General features: G+C 40.4%; 2 protein-coding genes and 1 non-coding gene across 11 annotated transcripts in view; 1 reads left to right on the top strand and 2 right to left on the bottom strand.

The window, feature by feature from the left end:
* The window catches only part of LOC134631351 (mothers against decapentaplegic homolog 3-like), a 284592-nt gene that overhangs the window by 37689 nt on the left and 224342 nt on the right, over positions 1–22561 (top strand). The gene's annotated exons all lie outside the window — the stretch shown is intronic.
* trnaq-cug (transfer RNA glutamine (anticodon CUG)) lies at positions 3322–3393 on the bottom strand. Its single transcript has one exon. It is a non-coding gene; the product is annotated as a tRNA-Gln (tRNA).
* Positions 7725–22561, bottom strand: part of megf11 (multiple EGF-like-domains 11) — a 75134-nt gene continuing 60297 nt past the window's right edge. For 2 of the 8 annotated variants that reach the window (XM_063479575.1, XM_063479579.1), the window contains 14 exons: positions 21698–21861; positions 21475–21577; positions 18533–18679; positions 17076–17210; positions 15003–15131; positions 14266–14394; positions 13500–13628; positions 13234–13362; positions 12894–13130; positions 12582–12751; positions 12418–12481; positions 10873–10917; positions 9964–10176; positions 9326–9715 (listed from right to left, as the gene is read on the bottom strand). In XM_063479575.1, the coding sequence (XP_063335645.1) occupies positions 9540–9715; positions 9964–10176; positions 10873–10917; positions 12418–12481; positions 12582–12751; positions 12894–13130; positions 13234–13362; positions 13500–13628; positions 14266–14394; positions 15003–15131; positions 17076–17210; positions 18533–18679; positions 21475–21577; positions 21698–21861 (1970 nt within the window). In that variant the 3' untranslated portion in view covers positions 9326–9539. Of the gene's footprint in view, positions 9716–9963; positions 10177–10872; positions 10918–12417; positions 12482–12581; positions 12752–12893; positions 13131–13233; positions 13363–13499; positions 13629–14265; positions 14395–15002; positions 15132–17075; positions 17211–18532; positions 18680–21474; positions 21578–21697; positions 21862–22561 lie in introns of all 8 variants that reach the window. The other 6 variants (XM_063479576.1, XM_063479580.1, XM_063479581.1 and 3 more) reach the window with 4 other exon arrangements.

Raw genomic sequence — 22561 nt, 5'->3', positions numbered from 1 at the left:
ACATAAAAAACTTCTCTGATAAAAATATTACAGTATAACTTCAAAAAGTAAGTCAAGTAATTTACTTTTACAACTTATTTATATCACCGCAATAAGCTTAAAACTGTTTTTCTTTTCATTTGATAGCTCTGTGAAACTTCTTGCACACAAACATGAATCATAAATTCTGATGAGCTACACCTAGTTTTATTTAGATCTGCTGAGTGACACAGTATTCCAGGATTTAATTGTATTCATCCACACCGCTCAGGCCCACAACCCCCCACCTACCCACCCACCACCAAAGACAGACAAGACTCTTTCGATTTAATAAGCAAAGTATATTATTTTATTCTTAAAGGGAAAAGGGGCATAGAAACACTTATTCATTTTGGTAGTGCATTCAGTATAATCTGAGAATATTACATATATTAATTATATTAATATAATTTTTGCAATAAATATAGGAATTATGATGATGGTGGTGATGATGATACTTTATTGCCAGACAACTCTGAACTTCACCACATTATCATTATTATGATTATGATTATGATTATTATTATTATTATTATTATTATTATTATACAATTTTATATATCACATGAACTCATCTATGACATGATAATCAAAAGGTTCTTGTTGTTGTTGTTTTTTTCCCTCACTCAGCTGTTTAATGTTCAGTTATACCCAATGAAAGTGGGTTTATGCAGAGTAAAAAGTTACAGTGCTTGACCAAGATCTAGAGATTTTCACAGCTGGATAAAAAAATAAACTGATGCAGAAAATCATGATTACAAGACCATGAACAATAAGAACTATTGTCCTGCCCTCTGCTGCCCTTGTGTGGCGATTACTAAGACACACAGTTTGGTGGAAATTTACAAATGACCACATATTAATACTGGGAAACCCCATATAGTTCCAGTGGTGAGCAATACATGCACCAGTAGTTTTAAAAAGTTGCAGCTTCTCATGGAGCCCCTTGGGAAAATTAATAGTTAATTAATTAATTAATAGAACACATAGTTCTGATTTACTCCAGTTTCAGATATGGTATTGTCTCTTTAATGCTGTATTATATCTCCAAGATAAAAATGGCAACACTGCAGTTTTATTGTTTAAAAAAAACAGTTATAGGCTGAAGACAGCTACTAAATCAAAAATGTTCAACATGATATTGCAGAGATGTGCAGACTAAATGAAAAACATGATATAAGATTTGTGGCGTGAATGTGTTGACAAGCTGCATGCTTAAATTGGATAATGTATTCATTAGCAACAGACAGTAGGTGGCTTTTCATTTGTTTCTGTGAGACTGCAGGCACACACCCCGACTGCACCCGTGAAGAAACATAAAAACAACAAGATATCTGATATATTCTTAGGCAGTTAGCAGATATGCTGTTGTTGGTATTTCAAAGGTACTGTACAGGTGTTAAAAGTGACCAGGTTTTCTATGGCCTAGTTATTGATGTTAAGTCATTAAATTCAACAAATCAAAATGCTCTTCAGAGCTAAATGATCATCATCACACTACTGAAATGCCATTGCATTTGGTTTAGCATGAAAAAATATATATATCAGAAAGGTCCAAACGGTCCAAACGGATATTTAAGTCGAACTGCCTGAGAATATTACATACCATTTTTCTGTCAGCTTGCACTAAATTCTCTGCTCTGTGCTCTTAACTTCATGGTTATGCTACAGTGTTAACTAAAAACTTACAAAAACAACTGTGGGCTTTGACTAGGCATTTATTTGCATTTTTAGCAGACGGTGCTTCCCACCCACAAACACCTGGAGCTGCCAAAGAGCTATGTAGTGATGCAGGTTCAGGTTTGACTAAACACAGTATTTATTACTGCACTGGTTACCAGCAGCGCCGTCACTTTAGAGAAGACTAAATAATTATTTTGTGACTTCACATAAATTGCTTGCAATCAAAGATCAGATGTGTTGTTACGAACACAGTTAAGTTCAAGTAAGATGAAGTGAGGTTCTTCCTGTCAAAGAACAACACAGCTGTCATACTGGGCTTTTTGCAGAAGCGTGAATGTGGAGCACTGACATCACCTGACATTTCTTGATCTCAGTGAATAGCTCAGTATGAGTTCAAGGGCTATAGCAGAAAAACAGAACATTAAGTGTCTGTAGATGTTACCCACAATGAAATAACAAGCAAGCTCCAAAGCTGACAATCACTGAGATTGCTGCTGCTGTCAACCAAGAAAACATTGCATCCATGGCAACAGCTGATGAGTTATTACAAAAACCAAAACCCAAAACAACAACATCAAAACAAACAAAAAAAATGAGGGAAGAAATTAAAACAACTCTTTTAAAAAATGTGTTATTGCAATATCTACACATTAGAAGGAAGGAAGGAAGGAAGGAAGGAAGGGTGATTTATCCAACCTAATGTATGAGCCTACCTTGCAAACAACTAACAGACTGAGCAACAAATACATTTTACAGGATTATCATTTTCTGATTTTATTCAGGATAATAGCTAGGCTAAAAAAAGGAAAAAAAAGAACCAGCTATGTTGGGGTTATTGTTGAGCTTTGAAATCAGCCATTAGTGTGAATTGGTCTGCCTTGTTAGCCTTGCATTAAAGGCAATAGACAGAGTTTTATTTAATATCAGATCAGAAAAATCCAGGTGAAATTACCATATAATGATGTCTGGTCTTTGATCGCATGAGATTATTGTTGATGACATCCTCCAGAGGATTAAAAATTGTTTCGAAAATGAACATCATTACAAGGAGGAAATTAGACAAGAAAGTGTTGTTGAAAAATTCTACGTTACACCTCAAGCTTGGAAAGGGGTCATCATCAGCTGGTCATGCCAGCAGCACCAGTCTAATCAGCTCCTTGACTGAATGACACTTTTTCAGAAGTATACAGTTTTTTCAGACCATCAGAGAAAAAGTTTGTGTTCTTTAGTTGAAAAATTCCTTGACAAAATTGGGACGTGAGTCAGTGATTTGACTTAGATTTTCAAAAACTGTGTTTTTTTTAATGATTTATGTTTTTCTACAAATATATGCACGTCAGACTCTTAAGAAAACTTGCAACGTGTGAGTGCATGTAAATGATGAACGAGTCAAAATATTGCATACCTTCTGCAACTGAAATAAAAACGGAGGAGAAAGGATTTTTTTTCGTACTGTGGAGATTGTTTGTAATTTCCCATTAGCAAGCTGAAACGATAGATATTAGATATATTATAATCTATTTTATAAGTATTGATAGACCTAAAAAGAATCCTGTGTGGTAACTTCAAACTATAGACATTTTATAACAAAAAACGAGAATTAAAGAAAAACAACTTTGCAGGTCCCACCGAGATTTGAACTCGGATCGCTGGATTCAGAGTCCAGAGTGCTAACCATTACACCATGGAACCACGTGTCAGGGTCCTACTAAAATCATAGAGTGAGTCGTGACACGTCTTCTTCTGCAAGCTGTATATTTATTGCGGATGTATTGTTTCCCTTGTAGACCGGAATAAAAAGACAAAACTTAGGCACTTACTTGTGACTGGCAGAATTACTTCAATGCCGCTCTCACCAGCACTCGACTGCCTCCTGGTGGTCAACATGTGTAATTGCAAGAACCGCCGGTATTGATTTTTATTCCGTTTTCTGCTTGTCTTTGAGGCACATATGAGTATGCAAACCTCAAGGCGATTCCAATGTCTCCAGTCCACGCTAGTAATAATGACCTAACCATGACTAAATTAAGTCTACAGCCACAATTTAGTGATCTTTCATTCCAAATCCTTTCCAGGAGGTGAACTTATGTAATTGTAATACTATGTTAAACTGCTGCTGATGAAACATCTTGCATTAGATCTTTTTGAAATACAATTAATTTAGATCTGAATGTACAAATTTAACGATGATCCTTCTGCAAAGAGTACCTGATAACACTTAAATTAAAAAGTGCAACTGCACATCTGTGAGTTCACCACAGTTAGCAGGCCTACCACAAAATCAGTTTATGACTGAGATTGTTCAACTCCTCTAGGGTAAATCTCCTTAGTTCAACCAATACCTGTGAAAAAAGCATTATAAACCGAGGTGCAACATTACATAGCAGGACTCACTAGCCTTGAGCACTCGCGGGGTTGTAGTAATGTGGTTGCTCTGTCTCCATAAAAATAGTAATTTCTTTAAACCTTGAGCTTTGCACTCATATGGAAACATCTGTTCTCATAGAATTCTCCATTAACAGGTCTCACCAGTTGATTTAGACAAATCTTATGTCATTTCCTTTCCCACCTTTACTTTGTTAACAGGCTTATTTAGTTATTGAGCAGTGTTATAAGTGTCAAGGTTGGTTTTCATCTGAATTATATACAGACACAGAGGGAGTGAAAATGATCAACCTCACTGGGATGAATAGTGATTGTGCATTAAGTAAAGATCCAGCTCTGGTCTGATGGATAATCACAGTTCCTGTAGCAGGACGTGACCACAATAAAGATCGGCAGCTGAGCTCTGCTATGGATTTAGCCACAGCAGAGTGCAGTCAAATGGTGCATACTTAAATGAAAGCGCTATCACACCACATTGATCCTGCTATCAGAAGTTCACCAGGAAAAATAGAAACTTTATCAGAAGTTGTTTTGTGTCGCTCTTTTCACTCGCTTCACTTTTCTGTACCAGACATAAATCTATTCCCTGGCTCTCAACAGCTGATGTCAGACTCAAGTGAAAGTGACAGGTTATTCTGCAGCAGTGTGGTCAGCATCCAGGTGCAGCTTTTCAGAACATGTAGATGTTTTCTTCCCTCCCCACTCTATGACAGCTTCTGTGAAAAACAGCTTTTGCGAGAGATAGAGCTGACAGGCAACTGCACCAGAAAGGTGTACGCCTAAGGACTGCATTAGAAAGTGAAAAAAGCCCTGAAGTTCTCCTTCAGCTCAACATTTATAAATGTTGTAAGATGCAGACCAAAGATATGCACACATATGAATCAAACCAATGACACTGCTCACATTTAACCAGTTGCAATGAGTTTGTGTTGTGTGTGTGAGTCATTGATTGTTGATGTTTTTGGTAGCGTTTGTATGTCATCTTGCCTGTAAACATGATAGCTGGAAAAGCTTTGAATGAATTTTGATAAAACGTGGTAGGGTTGTAGAGTGGGGTCATGTTAACAATCCATTAAAATTTGGCTTACATCCACCAAGGTCTTCAAGGTCGAATGAATGATTTATCCGTCGGAAATTGATAAAAAGCTTTAGAACGTAGAAAAAAAAAGATCCTTATAAGTGTGATGTGTCAACATATAGAAACTACTGTAAAAAATATTTTAATATGTCACATATGACCTCTGACCTCTCCCTCAAGGTTGATAGATTAAACTGAAGGTCAAAGTGATAATAATCCTATACAGTGTTATTTAAACCCATGCGTTGTACTGCTTTTGCTTGTATTGACAACATGTAGGTATACAGGGAATTACATATGGGGATATAAAAATATCACGTTACTCTAGTCAAATAACCTCAAAGTTTCATCACATATCTTATCATTAAATTTGTGCCGCCTTTGTTTGTACTGGTAACATTTAGGAAAGGATTCTGGTATACGTGGATTTTAAATATCGCATTACAGTTTGCATCCAAATATCATGTCACATTTGACCTCTGACCTCACTTTCACATTTCACATCTGCCTTTCTTACATCTTTAAAGAAAGTATTGTCAAGAGAAAAATGAGCTGGTTATTCATAAATCAATACCTTGTTTGATTTATTGATCATTACCTACGCCTACATTATCTGTCTAGCTGCCCTTCTCTGATTTTTACTGCACAGCAAATTTCTTAAAGTAGTTTGAAAAGAAGAAAGAAAAGAAAAATGAATATATACAGAATACAATACTATTCCCCTAAAAGTAAATACTACCCAGAGAATGAGCTGCCATGCCAGAGGTTTGTGCTCTTGGAGTGCTTCTTGTTAACAAAGTGAAAATGTCCAAAAAGTTCTCTGCAAGTTTTAACTGCCCACGGAAAGACTAGTAGTGATAAAGGAGAAGAAATATGTTCAACTGTGAAGATTATTTCAATACTTTGTATAAAATGTAGTTTAAAGGGAAACAAATGACTTACCGTGAGACAGCTGACACTGTTAAATTAGGATTAATGGAGAACAGATGTGGACAGAAGCGAATGTGCCACTAATATAGCTGCATATTTGATGGCACGCTTTACACTGAGATGTAATATTCATATAGATGGCAGAACAAGACTCCGGAAATTAGAAACATCTTCTTTTTGTCTGTCACAGTGACTCAGCTGAAAGAGAGCACACGCTCCCCAGCAGCAATAATGATACCTGCATCTGAACACACAGAACTTTTAAGCATTCAGTATCTGTCCAGCTTTTAGTCAAATGAAGGTTTGTTGCCGTCTGTAACTCTCTACATGGTCTGACCTCTGAGAAATCACATAAAGTATTTCAGTGTGGAGAGGCTATTCAGCAAGCCAAAAAGAAGAAGAAAAAAAATCGACATCTCTCAAGTGCTTACCGTGCTACAGTGTGACCTCTTCCTTTTATGCTTCTTTTCTTCCACTCTAGCTCTCTTTAAAGTCCCCGGCTGTATTTGGTCCATTAGTTCCTTGACTTAGTGACTGCATTTCCTTTCCGTGGGGCATCACTCAGGGCTTGTTGGCTGTCAATTGAGTGGAGCTCAAAAAACCCGCTCTTTAATTCTTTGGTAATGGTGACCCGACACCCTGCAATTTCTCCCTGTTCCGGTAATTATGACAGTTATGACTTTTTTTTTTAGTAAAGCAAGCACTATGGCCTTTTACACTTGAGAGACACAGAGTTATTTCTATAACTTCATATAGACAGATACGGTAGTCATATTAAATGTATTTGGTGATCCAACAGCGTAAATTATTTAAAAACCTCGTGCACTGAGACAAACTTAACAGCTCCAAAAATGTGTATCTTTACTTAACTCCAACAGGTCATCATCTCAGCCTATCGTGTTCATGAAGTAGACTTCTGAGCACCAATTACAACCATCAGCGATCCTGGGCGCAGTCAGAGATGAAAACAGGCTCCACACTTTCACCCAGAGTAGCAGTAAAAAAAACTGCTTTTCTGTTTTTCACTCTTGTGCACAGTCGATCAGGAAATTACTCAAAAGAAAATGTTTAATTCCTGTGATTTCATTTATATAGCTGTCAAGTAAATCTAATGGAAGTACAATAAATGCAGTAGAATAAAGGATAAAACATTTTCCTCTGTGGTGTAGCGGATAAATTTACAGGCTGTGCAGAACTGAAGCGTACGTATGGTTTAAATCAGCTTGCTTTGCCTGGAGGTCACTCCTTTAGAATGACAGGAGGCCAGGGGCCAGTTTAAATGATAAAAATATAGAATTTATGAGATTAAATGAATAAAACTGACAAGTTGATAGCGCAATCAGTAGGGGCATCTGAATTTTTGTTAAGTTTAAAAGCCTTCATGCAACACCCCATAACGCTGGAGACCTCTCAATCAATTTTATACAGTGAATTTTAAAATAGTCGACGGGTCAGCCGGCGCCCTGCGGTGACGAGTAAGCCTATCGCTGGTCTAAATCATGTAGTTGTCCCCTTTCTGCTTCAGTCTGCGCACAGCATATAACATTGGAGGATTTAACAAAGAGTTTCTATTCATGAATTTCACCCAAAGACTCATCATTAAGCCACCTGATAAGATTTGTTGTTCACCAGACCAGAACCCTTCATTAAGGGTATTAACCTGACTGAAACGGGTTTCTGATGGCAGAATAGGCATTTAATTTGAAACTTGTACCAAAACAACAACCTGCTTTGATATGACAGCAGCTAGAAAAACCTTCCTTGGAGGTCAAATAGTCACATGGTTTATGATCCACTGGTCACCACACTGGTCAAAGATGGGATAATGTTCAGCACTAATGAAACGCTGTCTGTGCATCGATTGTCAACATGTTATTGCTTCTACATAGGGTGAAATGGAATTCACATAGTGAATGAGCAAATTCATCTCGATAAATAAATCAATAAATAAATAAATATGCTCTTTTAGCCTGATACAAACATAAATTAATTTAGAAATGGATTTGTTTCCCTTTCTTTTTTTCTTTTTTTTTTAAACATATAATTCCCTTTTGTAAATACTGCACAGGATATTTGTGGGTCTTAAAATTGCTCATGTGAAAGCCTTTTTTTTTTCTCCTTTTTTCAATTTACAATTTGACAGAGAGAGTGAGAACATTTTAAGTGACTTCAAAAACAGTTCACAAAATGACACCGATAATTTCACAAGAAGATAAATTGTGTTATCTACATCAGCGGGTATCCATGCTCATCTTTTTTTTAATGCTAGAATAACACTGATTTTTTTTTTGTTTTTTAAAAAGGAACACCATCACTAATATAAAACAATCCAAAAAAAAAGCAATTAGATTTATAAATACAAAAAAAGTCTAAGCAAACTCTTCTTATGACCCACTATTTAAAAAAAAAAAAGATGTAAACCAAAACATTTGCAAGAAAAAAAAAAAAAAGAAGAAGCTTTCACGTACAAAACAACACAAGATCAGATCACTTCATTAGTGTGGGGAGAAAAATCCAAACTTTAGACTTACTGTTACTTTCAGCAATGCAATAAATGCATGAACACTGATGACCTGAATACATTTCAAGATACACTGGGCCTCATTAACACTAAAACTAAGAGAAGCTCTTTAGTAAGACACAGAGATCACATGAGTATTAACTGTGATTGTTACTGGATAACAGTGAATAAAAAAAACCCCAAATACAATATTTTACTATTTATCCATGCTTCCTCAGACTTGGCTCACTCACAGCAAAGTTTCCTTAAATTAACATTTAGTGGAGGTTTTGCTACCTTTGCCTGCGCTTTTCTTCACTTCAGAGTAGATGATCGTAAGCACTTTGTGGCAGCTGTGCTGTGATATGCAGCTGCTTCACAGAGAAAATTCATAAACACTATACATAGCAGATCTTTGCCTGCTTAGATATGGTGAAGGCTGTTAAATCTTCCTTCCTGTGGAGAAAATCACTTGTGTTTTGCGGGGACTTTATAAACGCTTGGCTGCCCTTGAATGCAAACTTATATGATGGGTTAAAAATCAGAGTGAAGAGAGCTCTCTCCAGGTAAATAAACTGTCCACCCACTCCATGTATACTGTCTTACAGGGTGCTTGGAAAGATATTGTTCCACTTCAGCAGGTCCATAAAGAGGCCAGCCAGCAGTTTGTGTGATCAATTATATAAGAAAATACAATGAGTGAATGATCGCTGGTGTGTGGGACACTCTTTCTCCCCCCTTTCCTCTCTCTGGGCGATAGAATGGGCGCCAGTGAGGGAGCCAAAGAGAGCAGGGTCCAGAGGAGCTGTGGCTGTCCTTCCATCTCAGCATGTCAGTATCTAATCGAACACACACAGAGACAAAGGGAGGGCCGTTGGTTGAAAGGTGGCTGGATGTTTCTCAGATGCCGGCACGCAGTCAGAGGCCCGGAGGAGAGCGTGCCTTCTAGAGCAGAGAGCTGGGGCTTTCTGGAGGCGGTGGGGGTGTGTGCGTGGGGCTGTGACGCATGGGTAGTATGTCATAGTGGCTGGGGATGTGGCTGCTACGGGGAAGGTCGTAGGGGCTCTGGGAGAATCCGGTGGCCATTCCATTGGGCCCCTGCAGGACGCTCACTGTCGGCTCTGTCACAGTTTGGGGAAGGAGGAAGGAAAAAAAAGTGGGAGAGATACATAAGACGGTAAAGTGTCAGGCACAGGCTGAGGAAAAAAAAGAGACCAGAGAGGTACATGCAATAGAGAGACCACATATATTTTCTTTTATCAAGGCGTACAAATTCTGTACAGGATCACAGTATGGGACATGACCAGAGAGGCCATAAGCTGCAGGACCCTGCTGAGCTCCACACACAACACTCCAACAACGCACTCACCAACATCATAGACATTCCTGCTTGCACTGCCCAGGAGGGTGGCAGTGCCTCCAAAGGGCACTTCACGGTGGGAGGGGGATTTCATCTCCACATAGCTGCTCTCTGTGTGCTTGCAAGCCAGCCCTGGTGGGTCTCTAATGGTAGCATAAGGATTCTCACTATTGAGGGAGCAGGAGCTGTTGCTGCACATGGAGCTCTTGATGTAATCTGCAGCTGCCGCAAGACAAGGACATATTTAGTATCAACAGAGATGAAGTGCCTGCCACTGACTTTTAACAATGGCGTACATACTGAACTCTGATATTAAAGGACTAAAATTTAAGCTGGTATCAGAGCGTGACCAGAAGAATGGAAGCGAAACTCGTTGCCATTCTCAAGAAGCTGAACTTCTTTTGTCTCGGACAGGTGACTAATGGTGGTACGTAGTAATCAGAGTACAAAGGGGAGAGAGTGGAGGACTCGTCTCATCCATAACAGTCTCATCATACTGATAAGAGGGCTCATTAGAGACCGCAGCAAAGCTGCTTCAGACCACTCTCCACACCCTTGGGTTTCTCACATTCACCACCGATTGAACAGTGTGGAAGACAAAATGACGTATCAGGCACGGAGCCATAGAGAGCAATTACTGTTGGAATAAAACCTCAGCCCACCATGATCTTGTCCAAAGTGCAGTGAGTTTTCACATAAATCACAGAGACTATACGGATGTGGGATTTTGGGTCAGAGAAATAGCTGTCTCAGAGGGGAACACGACCCAAATGGGAAAATGGATATATGGGCTGTTAAGCATAAAAGGATTTTGTAATTTAGCTGCTAGTGAAGCTGAACAGGATTCCATATGCAGAATAGGTCTTTACAGACACGCATGCAGCAGACTGCAAACTGTCCCTGCTATTCATTTCTTACCTTTCCTGGAGCCTCTTTGTGTCTGTGCCTCACCCTGTTGAACATCTGTAAACATGTCAAAACAACAAAGTCAGACATCACATTAAATTCCCAGAACGTGTGAAGGTTGACAGGCGACGTCTCATTATAGTGAAATATTATTTTTTTTTTATTTTTTGAAAGGATAGGAAGAAAATGATGGTGATAAGTTACTGCCAACAACAAAATACCACAAAAAAGAAAACAAAAAAACAAGCCAAGTACTGTGACTACAATAGTTCATAGCTCAGTAAATAAAAACCACTTTTTGACTTCCCATTATAATTGATGTGCTTTGTACGTATAAACTAAATGGGGGCTCCGACTTTTAAAGTCAAGCATGACAAAGAATTAATTATAGATATTAGGTTTTTGAATGGACATCCAGCCTATTGTGATTCCCCGAGCGCTGAACACTGTCCTTTTTGTCAAAGCTGCTGGCATCTCACAGATATGCACAAGGTGTCCTCTGGTGTCTGTGCATGACCCACTGGGTTATAACGAGACTAAGACTGCTTTCTCACTCCAAACTTGTCACATACAGTATTGAATCTAGTAAAGGACTCCTTGGCCTCACATTTAAGTGCACTACGAGACCACAAATTTTGCCCTGTGCACTCTTTTCTAAAGTTAAGCAAGCCTAAGCCTAACCAGGGAGTGGATGCAAAATTTAATTCAGTGATAGAAAATAAAGCAAAACAAAGTCCAAAAGACAAATGCTCCCAAAGGGGACATGGACTGCAATCACTTCCTACTGAGGATTTTATCAGTCTTTAAAAAGGGGCCCAGTTATCTCTTGGCATCTTATATTGCAGCACGTCACGGCAACGAAGCAAAAAGGACACCTTGTGCATATCTCTAGGACACCAGTGGCATCTGACAGAACAGCAGCAGTTGACGCCTCAGGGTCAGAATGCATTGCAACAGTGTTCAGCGCACCTAAAGTCAGGACATAAGCAGTAAAGAAAATAATAATATTAATAATACAGTATTTCTCCAACAGTATGACAACTCACACTGTCATTCATTATCTGTGCACCATACCTTATTCTCCACTTACAAATGGTTACCTGACAATTACCATTAATACAAAAAACCCGACTTTGATGTGCTTACATCAAACTACCCTTTAATTTGTTATAAACCATTTATGAAATGCTAATACGCTCCTTTTAAATGCCACACTTAATTTTCTATCGTTCACAGCCTATGTGAGTGTAGTGTTTGACCCAATGTAAGCCTTCATAGAAAAATGTGCCACCAGGGGAAGTGAAAGAGGACTAATGAGCTCATAGTGACCCCTATTCATCTTCGCACCACTGCTTTCGCTGCATATCTTATCAAAATCAGAGCAAAGGTTATGTCTAACAAGAGACCCCTGGTTCATCTTCATTCACAGCAGGTTAGCGCCAATAAAGGGTGTGTGAGAACGACACGTGTGTCTTTTGCCCTTGAATTGCTGGTTCTGTAAGGTCCAAATTCCAGATCTATGAACTGCGATGTAATAAGGGAGAGAAGAAAACTGACCCAGGTCATTGAGATTGCAGTAGGCCCTCCATTCAGACCCATTTCTGCTCTTCAGCGTGTTTGACTGTGAAAAGAAAAAGACAATGTAGTGTTGATTTTGTACTGCAGCGTGTAATTTAGAAATTGCAGTACATTTTGTGTGAAGACATGGAGGGAGTTCATACTTTGAGGGTCAGAGTGCCATCCAAGTTGCTGGAAATGGTTGAGACCACGTTGCACTGAGCCACGGTGTGGTAGCTAGGGTTGGAGAAGCACTGGCCACTGCTACTGCTGCTATTCTGGCTCTGACTGATCTCAGGAGCACTGGTCCTCATGGCGACAGTACTTCCACACTCTGAGGATTTACACACAGAAAGGTTCAAAGCAAAATGATACCTTTTTACATTTTTTCCCATTTTAGTGATATTGCATGGGGTGTAAGCAGTTTTAATACATGTATTGTAAGTGATGGAAAAATGCACATGTAAGACTCTTACCAGACAGAGAGTAGTCAGTGTTGGTAATGTGCATGGCCTGTGAGTACGATACACTTGGCTGGATCTCATGGCCCTTGTCCCTCTGCCTCTGTCTGTACCACACAAACAGACTAAGCATGGCCATGATGATGAGGAGGAGAAAGATGATGCCCATGACAGCCCCTGCCGACTGGCGCTCGGAGCCTCGTGCTGGACTGATCTTTGTGTATGGGTTCAGCTCTTCCATCATCAGAGCTGCTATAGAGAAAGCAGAAAAAGTGGGTCATTTAAACAATGCATACACATCTGTGTTTGAGCGATAATACCCCGTAAAGCCTCGGCCATCTCAATCACCTCTCACCTTGATCGCAGCGGATGCCTTTATAGCCAGGGCTACAGTAGCATGTTCCAGTCACATAGTCACAGGTAGCATTGTTCAGGCACTCGCATAGCTGCTGGCAACCATATCCAAATGTACCAGCGGGACACTCTGCATGACAGAGAGGCACATTATTACACCCATCAAAATTAAAGCACTTACAGAGTGGGAGCCAAACTGTTTATAGAACACACACTCATCTACTGGGTAATTTTGCTCAGAGCTAAAATGTGTTGTGCCTACTCAACTCTGCTCACAGCTCGTCCCAATGAAGCCGGTTCGGCAAGCACACTGGCCAGATATGTGGTCGCAGTCTGCACCGTTTTGGCAGCGACAGACTTCGGAGCAGTCCCTGCCGTAGAACCCTGAAGGACAGCCTGGGACAGAGATGTATAAAATGTTGGGGTGGGAGGAGTGGTGAAAACAAAGAGAAGGGAAGACAACATAGAGAGTCAAGGTCAAATCGCAAAGGAACGAGGAAATCAATATCACTCAATGTCTCTGCTGCATACTCAATAAGGGACAATGTGAATGAATTGAAATGAAACATTTCCTGCTTCTGCAGAAAATGCTGTTATGCTGTCAACATAACCTAGAGGTGGAAATAAAGAAGAAGACAACTGGAAATAGTAAGAATCTATATGAGAGAAGAGAGGGGAAAACAAATGTCATTTTCATGCACAATAGCAGGAGCTCCACACTGCAAACAATACTGAATAAACCCCTCGAGGTGATGGATAATGGAAATTCAAATTAGTGGACTGATATTGATGATCTGCTCTATCCCTGGGTAAATGACTGGGATGTATTACAGACATTAATGAAATGACCATTAGTTCTGTTCTGCTATTGCTCTCTCTCACTTTAAAAAATAATAATAAAAAAATAGATAAAAACATCCAGTTTCCTTGTAATCAGAAAAAAGTATTGTTTCTCACTTGTCATCTGCTGCAGTTCTATTAGACTGCCAGTAGATGACACTGTGTGTCTACTAACTGGATGGGAGAAACTCACGCTGTGTGCAGTAGAGACCGGTCCAGCCGGGGCTGCACCTGCACTCTCCATCATAGGCACTGCACTGGGCTCCATTGTGACAGTTACACGAGTTGAGACAATCAGGGCCCCAGTGCCCAGAGGGACAGGCTGCAGACGCCAGAGACACAGTCAAACTCATGGTCACGCACTCTCCCTTACATACACTACGTCCTAGACATGCATACATGAATCACATAACACATATGTTTGAGGAAAAGTCCAGACATTCTCCACGCTTTCATACAATATGTTAAAATGATACATTTGGAAGAAAATCCAGTTTTGTCATTACCCTCCACAAGCCCACAAGTTGTAGTGTTGGAAATTGCTGTCAGGTGAATATGTATGGAGTATCACCCGTGTGATCATTAGTTGTTGTTTTTTTTTAGTGTAATAGTTAATGCAATTAAAAAAAACTCACACACACACATCAATTTCCCATGCCATGGCAGCTCAAAGTTCTGCTAATGATCTTTGGCCTACAGTTCTGTAAATCAAAGAGCATAATGTATTACAACAATCATTTAAGCAAGCTGTGTGTTTTACATCAGCTGGTGCTGAGGGTAGTTCTCTCTGTGTGCCGGGTCATGAAGATGATTAATGTGTATGAAGGTAAGGGTGAGAGAGAAATTAGGAGTGGAGACAGACAATGAGAGTGGGAAAAGTGGGAAAATGAGCAAATTACAGAGTGGATGAAGGAAGGAAGGAAGCCATACCCTGAGAGCAGTCCTCTCCTATCCAGCCAGGGAAACACTGGCAGGAGCCATCAATGGGGTTGCAGGTGCCGTTGTTGGTGCAGAGGCAGATCTCGGCACAAGCTCTCCCGTACCTGCCACTTGGACAGACTGCAGAACAGAAAGAAACAACACACCACTTTATGAATAAACAAAAAAAAAACTGCTCTTCCTCTTTTAAGATTAGAAAAACCCATTAACATTATGACACTAAACTTAGGCACATTACTGTGAACACATTTATGCAAACACACTGATTTTGTGAAAGGTTGTGTAAACATGTTCCTCTAATGGATGATATCCTTTTATTTGAGTGGACACAAAGTGATCTGCTTAGACAAAAGGAGGAGTCAGTCACTGCCTCCTGTGGCACAACTGCCCCATTTCCACTGCCTAGAGTGGAATGAGTGATGTGCCAAAGAATTAAAATAGACCATGTACACAGACCACTGTATACATTTTTTATGAAATTAATATTTCAATGCAACCAGGCACTCTTCAATAAGAAATATTATTTCCAGTGAAACCTCCATTGTGTTTCCTTGTTGGACCATGGGACAAATTGAACCAAGGTGTATCTAACTATCAGGATCAGGGAGCTGCAGTGCCAGCAGATGCAATAAACGTCTCACATAAAAGAATAGCCACCGTTAGGAATATCTGATAAGGTGGCAGGCTGTGAAAGAGATGGGTCTGACTCATTATCATGGGGGGTGATTTTAATGATTACATTTCAACTGGTTTTTCCCTCTTCTTGAGAGCTCTTTCAACCTCTTTCAAGCAGGTTGTCATTAAGCCATGAGGTTGGCTCCCCCATACTGTTGCTTCTGGGGATTCAAGCCTCAGCTCACTGGGAGAGCTTCATTAGGCTGGGACTTTGTGTGCTGGACAGAGGACAAGTGAGGACACAATGGGGCTCAACAAGAGGATAATGTGCATGATGATGGCCACCTCTGTCCCTCGTCGCCTAACGCCCGCTCACCAGTAATTATGGTTCAGACAAATTAGGACTGGTTCTCGCTTTTACTTTTCCCTCTTCCTTCAGCTAAGCTATTAAACTTTTATTTGTAAGACATTGCTTAAAGCCATGAAAGAGAATTCAAAAATTCCCCATCGCCTTTCTGTAATTTATTTTAAAAAAGAGGTAAATTATTAGAGGAAAAAAATCTACAGCGCATTTGTGTTAAGGTATCTCTTCTCAGAATGGCGGAGAACATTTTTAATGTGGAACCACTGACACGACAAATACAATACCTTGTCACACAAATGAACTGAAATCAGCACGCTGTTCAATGGATGGACAGTGTGGAGACAAAAACTACCGTGACACACACATAATATACATTCATTCTCTTTCTCAGTTTCCTACTAAATGTTCTTTTTGACCAGACATACAGCTAAATGTCTTGCAAAAAAACAAAACCCTCTTGGTAAAACATTTATCAAGATGACATCACACTACAAGAAGTAGTTGCTGAGAAATGTCGCTTATAAGGAATAAAAAGTGCCAAACCAAGTTGTTTTCATATAACATCCTCAGTAACGCCACAAAAGAAAAGTTGCCTTGAAAACAAGTTTAACAATAGAAACAGGTTTGTGCATTTTTTGTCTGTATATTAATGAAAGCAATTTACATACAGCTCCCTTTGCAGAATTAGGAAGGGGACAGCAAAATTTACTTAAAATATTCTTTGTCTAAAAACGTGGCTCTTAGCAATTTTCCGTCCTCTGTTGAAGGTTGTTTTTTTTTGTTTGTTTTTTAGCTTGGGTTGCATCGATAATAGTCATATTTTAAAGTTTCAAGGCTAAGATGATAGTGCGACAGGCAGCAGGTCATCTTATTAGGACCAGTGTGCAAAGAGAGGACTTAAACAAAATGTACAGGAACAACATGATCAGTATTATTCCCTTACAGATTTTTGTATTTTATACAAAGGCATTTTCAAAAATAACCAACAAAAAAAGAAAAAAAAACACTCAAACTTCACAGTGAATGAATTTCACTGTACGTGAAAGAGCAGGATAAAGGTCAAAAGGACATAGAAGGCTACTTGCCTTGGTTGCACAGCGAGCCAGTAAAGCCAGACAGGCACTCACAGTGGCCCGTGACATGATGGCATGGCCCGGTGCTGTGCACACACTGTGGACACGACTGGCTGCAGCGGTGCCCGTAGAACCCCGGAGAGCAGACTGCAGGCAGCAGAGTGTGGCAGGAGAGGACAGAGAATCAGTCACCAGTGTTGGATGAAACAAGAGGTATATAGTAATGAAACAAAGCATGACAAGAGTGATCAAGGGAGTGCAAAAAAATCAAGGCTGAGAGAAGTAAAGCAGAAAAGACAAGGAGCGACAGCAAAGGCAGGGGAAAAGTATAAAAGTCAGTCTCCATTGTAATCACTGCCATTTTATCTGCAGCCAGAGACAGAATAGTAAACGAGTTAAGAGCATAGTGAGTCTGTTTTACGTCAAGTCATGAGAGCAGCCTGATGATCTATATATGTCAGGAGACACACAACTGTGTTAATAATGCAAATTTCATTGAAAGAATGTGAACCGAGAGATATATAAACGGCGGTGCAAAAGTTATTATATAACACTTTATGCAAAGATTGTGCAACCATTATAAAAAGCTGCAATTTATATTAAAAACATATTTTCATTCCAGCGCTACACATCCTAAGAGCGCCTTAGGAATACTTACACTATTTTCACAGCCAGTGATTTGGAGAAAACTGTCAGGGGACAGCTGGGTATTTCCAAAATAGAAACCTTTTAGAAACTGACAAAACAACCTCAGTTGTAGCTTGACAAACTTGCAATGTTAAGTTTACCCAGTGGATTTTATTTTAAGCACCAGGTGTGGTGCATTTTTATCATCCTCTGGAGAAGCATGCAATTCTTCAGTTAATAATATTTCAGTGAGAAAAAAAAATGCAAAACTGCAGTTACGAGGTTTCTAGCTGACGAGAAAATTATCTGTGTAAATATTGAGTTTGGAGGAGTAACCATTTCCCCTCTCTGTCTCTCACACACACAGCGTGTTTAAGTCTCTCCACTCAAATTGATGTTTACAGGTTTGAGACAGTGAATTCAGTCCCAATCAGTGAGTTCATCACTTGAGAGCACCTTCAGACAGACCCCGTTCGGAAACCAGAGCTGGCACTCCCAGTGAGCATACCCTCTGATGAGCCTCAGGCGAGGACTGTGAGTCTCCCACTGTGAGGTGGTTGTTGAGGACTGTGCCAGAAGGGGGTGAGAAGTGTGTCAGTGTGTGTGTATGTGTCTGTTTATGTGTCTGGGGGAATGCCATTGGGGCAAAGACACTGTGATTACATGATAGTTGTGATGAAGGGTTTACACTCAAGCAGTTATGTCCAACAACAATTCTTCAAAGATCAAACAAGGTCAGTGCTGTGATGGAGTTTGCAAGTACGATGGTCTCAGTGTAACAGATTTATTTCCTAAGGGTTTAGATAAAAAGAAGTTGCTTCGAGAAAGAGAAAGAGGCTCACTTCTTTTGCAGGACGTCCCTCTGTATCCAGGTGCACACACACATGTGCCGTCCTCAGGAGAGCACGATCCTCCGTTCTGACAGGAGCAGCTGACTGAACAGTTGGGTCCCCAGAAGCCTTGTGGGCACACATTATCACAGTGGATTCCTGCAGGCATGTTACCAAATCTTCAGTGAATGCATACTAAGAAGGCAAAAGACTGGTAAGCTGATAAATTCTAAACAGCGTGCCATCTGTAAAAACACATCATTAAAGGGCAGCATTCACAATGCTTGATCATTGCACATCTTTTCAGGGTTATTAAACTAACATGAATCATTGACTTATTTTAGTTTTGAATAAAGAAGCTGCAGTTTGGAGGGTGGTTTTTTTTTCAGCCCATCTTTCACACTCTGCTTCTCCTCTCCAAATGTATTTTATTTTTGATCTGACTGGAGCTCCTTGCCAGTGCACTGTGTTGATTAACAGGGTTGGGTCTCAAGAGAGGCCAAGCTTGTCTCCCATTCTCTTTCAGCAGAGCCAGGGTAGTGCATGGAGCTGAAGGGAAGTACTCAGACCACAGTCTGCAAGTGTCACAGTGTCTTTTTTTTTCTGTGGCTTCAACCAAATGCAAAACACTGCATCCATACAGGGCTCTCACTGTGAATGCATTAGCATGCCCATCAGAGCGCCATGTTTTCCTTCAGAAAAAAAAATCATGTGTGCCGTTTCTACACGCATACAGCCGGGTTTAGAAAGTGTGGCATAGCCCTGCAATTGCACATGCACACGCTCGGTGTCACACAGTCGCACAAATGCATGCAAACTCTGCAACCTTTCAAGCTTCAGCCCTCAGTTCGAAGCCTCATTTGAAATTTCCTTTGAGTGAGAATATCTGAGAATGGTGTGGCAATTAAAGCAGCATTAGTGCAGTACCTTTGAATTAAACCTGGACTAAACTCTGGGGACTAATGTTATACGGTAACCATGGCACCTTAAGGCTATATAGGATAGGAAATGTTAAGTCTGATGAGTGGGGGCTGGATGGGTGTGGGGGGTACAGTCGCAGTGATTAAGTCAGAAGCTGTGCCATGGACATCAAAAGGAGGGCAAGGCTTGTGCAAGTGTGTTTGAGGTTCTGCTAGGCCAGGCAGAAAAAAAAAGAAAAACAGTGGCTGGCTTTACTGTCAGAAAATGAATGCGGACAGAGCATCACATTTTTCAGTCTAATGGTGACAAACAGAGGGGCTTTGGGTGCCTAGTGAGGGAGAAGAAGAAAGAGTGAAAGAAGCCAGAACTGAAGTCTCTTCAAAGGAGGCTTTTCGCTGAGAAGTGCCAGAGGTCCCACCATCCAATTTGTACAGTGAGCACAGCAAAGCAAACCTCTCTCTCCCTTTTTAACTCTCTCTCCTGGTGCATGTAAACACACATCACATTACCTGCTTCGTGTCATGGACCAGAATCTCTACAGAAATAAAAGGCAAAGGTCTATTTAACATGGTCTAGCACGATGCCCCCTGCATCAAGTGTCTAGTCAGAGAACTCTTTTAAATCTTTGTTGGCTGATGTCAGGCTCACGACAGTTCAGTAACAATTCTGTGGGTCATAGTCGGCCTAGCCACTTAAGCGCGCACACTCCTAAAGTCAAGCTTCTCAACAATTTAGGCAAGCCTCACAATAGAGCCAACACCAAGTTGACAGCAAAGTAGAATGCAATACCAACCCTGGCACACTCAGTGATATGACAGTGTTTACAAAAATAGCTGTAAACAGACATTTCACTCCATCCCTGACTTAGTCCTGTGACGAATCCCACATAGCCCTCTCTCTAGGTGCTCCTTCCTTCAGAGAGACCGCTGTCAAGCTGCTGCAATTTAAGTATGTATGTGTGTGTTTGTCCGACCCACTGGGCTGCACGCTGCCCCCAGCTCTGCACCCTGGTGACTCAATTAAGGCTGACAGATGGTCCCGACCTGTGCGGGATTCAGAGCATGAGAGGCCCGTTTTGCCGGCTCCGTTCTTGCAGATAATAAAACCCACATTGTTTCCCAGAATAAATGCCCGAAGCTCGGGAGGCTGAATGGAGTGGGCTGCTGAGAGCTCACAGGCTTGACCTTTCCTGCTGAATCTTTTTCCCTCTCCGACTGCACCTCTCTGCCCAAGCTCAGAGACCAGGTCCTTTGCTAGCCCCCTGTATTTGACATTCAGATGCGACGCTTCATTTTTGAGCATAATGACTCTCACCCTTGCTGTGACATTCATACTTTCCAACCTCCAGCTTTTTCCCTGTAAGCAAATGGTTTAAATGACAAGAAACAGAGAGCGAACATATGGGCATGCAAACCCCCCCCAAAAAACGAAAAACTATTTGCATCTAGAGGGGATCAGATTCCAGTGGAGAGCTTGTGATAGCAAAGAACGATTGATACTCTGGTGAATAAACGCGGCAGCTGGTTTAATCAAGTTTCCCAATAAAATGCAAACTCTAATAAACAGAACCAAAAATAACAATATCACAAGACATATCTAAAAATCTTGAGAGCAATGTGGGCCAATTATTTGATTCAGTTTGCAAATATTTAGCTGATGATTCAGTTCAGTCCTTGTGTGTAGCCGGCATCACATAATATAAGCATGATTGCATACCAGCTTCCAGCGTGCCAGCCAAGAGAATTAATTTAGAGCTCAATTCTCAACATCTCTCATTCGGCTATGCCACCGGCGCAGTGGCAAAACAAATTGAACATTTAATTAACAAAACACTGTGTAGACATTCTGTAAACATACTGTACTGCACAAGCCATGAATGCTGCAGCATATTTTCCTGTTATGGTAAATCAGTGTGTCTGACTAGCATCTAATGTCTTTGATTTTCAGCTAATGAATATAACTACTAAAGACGGGCCGCTTCTGCTCCTAAAGACAGACTACTGTGATTTTATTGTGAAGAAAGGAGTACAAACCTGTCCAGCCAGGGTAGCAGCGACAATAACCGCTCACTGGGTCACAGCCATCAGCGTGGCTGCAGTCGCAGCGCTCACGGCACTCCAACCCATATGTACCCTCCTGACAACGATGATAATAATAAGAAAACTTGATCTAACTCTTCTAAAATACAGCACAATGATGCAAAAGATTTAGCTGGGTCTTCACATCAATCTCTCAGTTAAAAAAAGACAGACTTACAGGGCAGGGCTCGTCACAGTGCTCTCCTCTCCAACCAGGAGAACATGTGCAAGTGCCATCTATAGGATCGCATGCAGCTCTGTTGCTACATAAGCATGTCTGATTACAGCCCAGACCCCAGGCACCACTGGAACAGAGGATGGAGCAGTCCACACCCTGCCAACCTCGAGTAACAGAGAGAAAAAAATCAAACTATAAACATTTATACAAGAAAAGCGACATGAAGGCAGTTGCTTTATATTAAAATTACCAAACAACTGAACAGTCTAAATCAGGGATGTCAGCTCATTTTATATCATTGGCCTCATACAGTCCACTTTGATCTTGAGTGGGCCGGACGAGTGAAACACTCCTTTCTATGAGTGCAAAGAAGTTTAACTACCCACTTGAGCCATGAGATATCTTAATAATAGAAAAAGAAGTGCAATGTCAACTGTGCATCTCAGTTTTTCTGCACACCAAAGGAATTCTGCTCTGTCATCACGACTCTTTTGGCATAAATTGTAAGAAATGTGTAAAACTTCAGAAAAAGTTCTGCAAGGTCATTCACAGAAAATGTTGTATTTTATAATTACTGTGGACCCATTGTAATAAACTGTCATTTCTATAATAGTGAAAAAAACAAAAAAACTGGAAGCTTACTCTAAATTAATGGTTTATCTATAACTTTGTTGTAACATCAGTGATCATGATGGAGGTCTTCATCAGAAGAAAAGATGGAAAACTTAAGAAACAACTGTTTAAATCCTGAAATTTAGGTCCTCCGTCACATTTTTAAAATCATTCCAGTAGGCCGGGCCGATTTTTGCCCTCAGGCCTTATGTTTGACATCCTTGGTGTAAATAATGGTCAGCTACAATGGTT

This window comes from Pelmatolapia mariae, linkage group LG7 (assembly GCF_036321145.2).
Source record: "Pelmatolapia mariae isolate MD_Pm_ZW linkage group LG7, Pm_UMD_F_2, whole genome shotgun sequence".
In the NCBI taxonomy this organism is placed as follows: domain Eukaryota; kingdom Metazoa; phylum Chordata; class Actinopteri; order Cichliformes; family Cichlidae; genus Pelmatolapia; species Pelmatolapia mariae.
The sequence above is the reverse complement of the archived record's forward strand: the minus strand, read 5'-3'. Positions and strand labels throughout refer to the sequence as shown.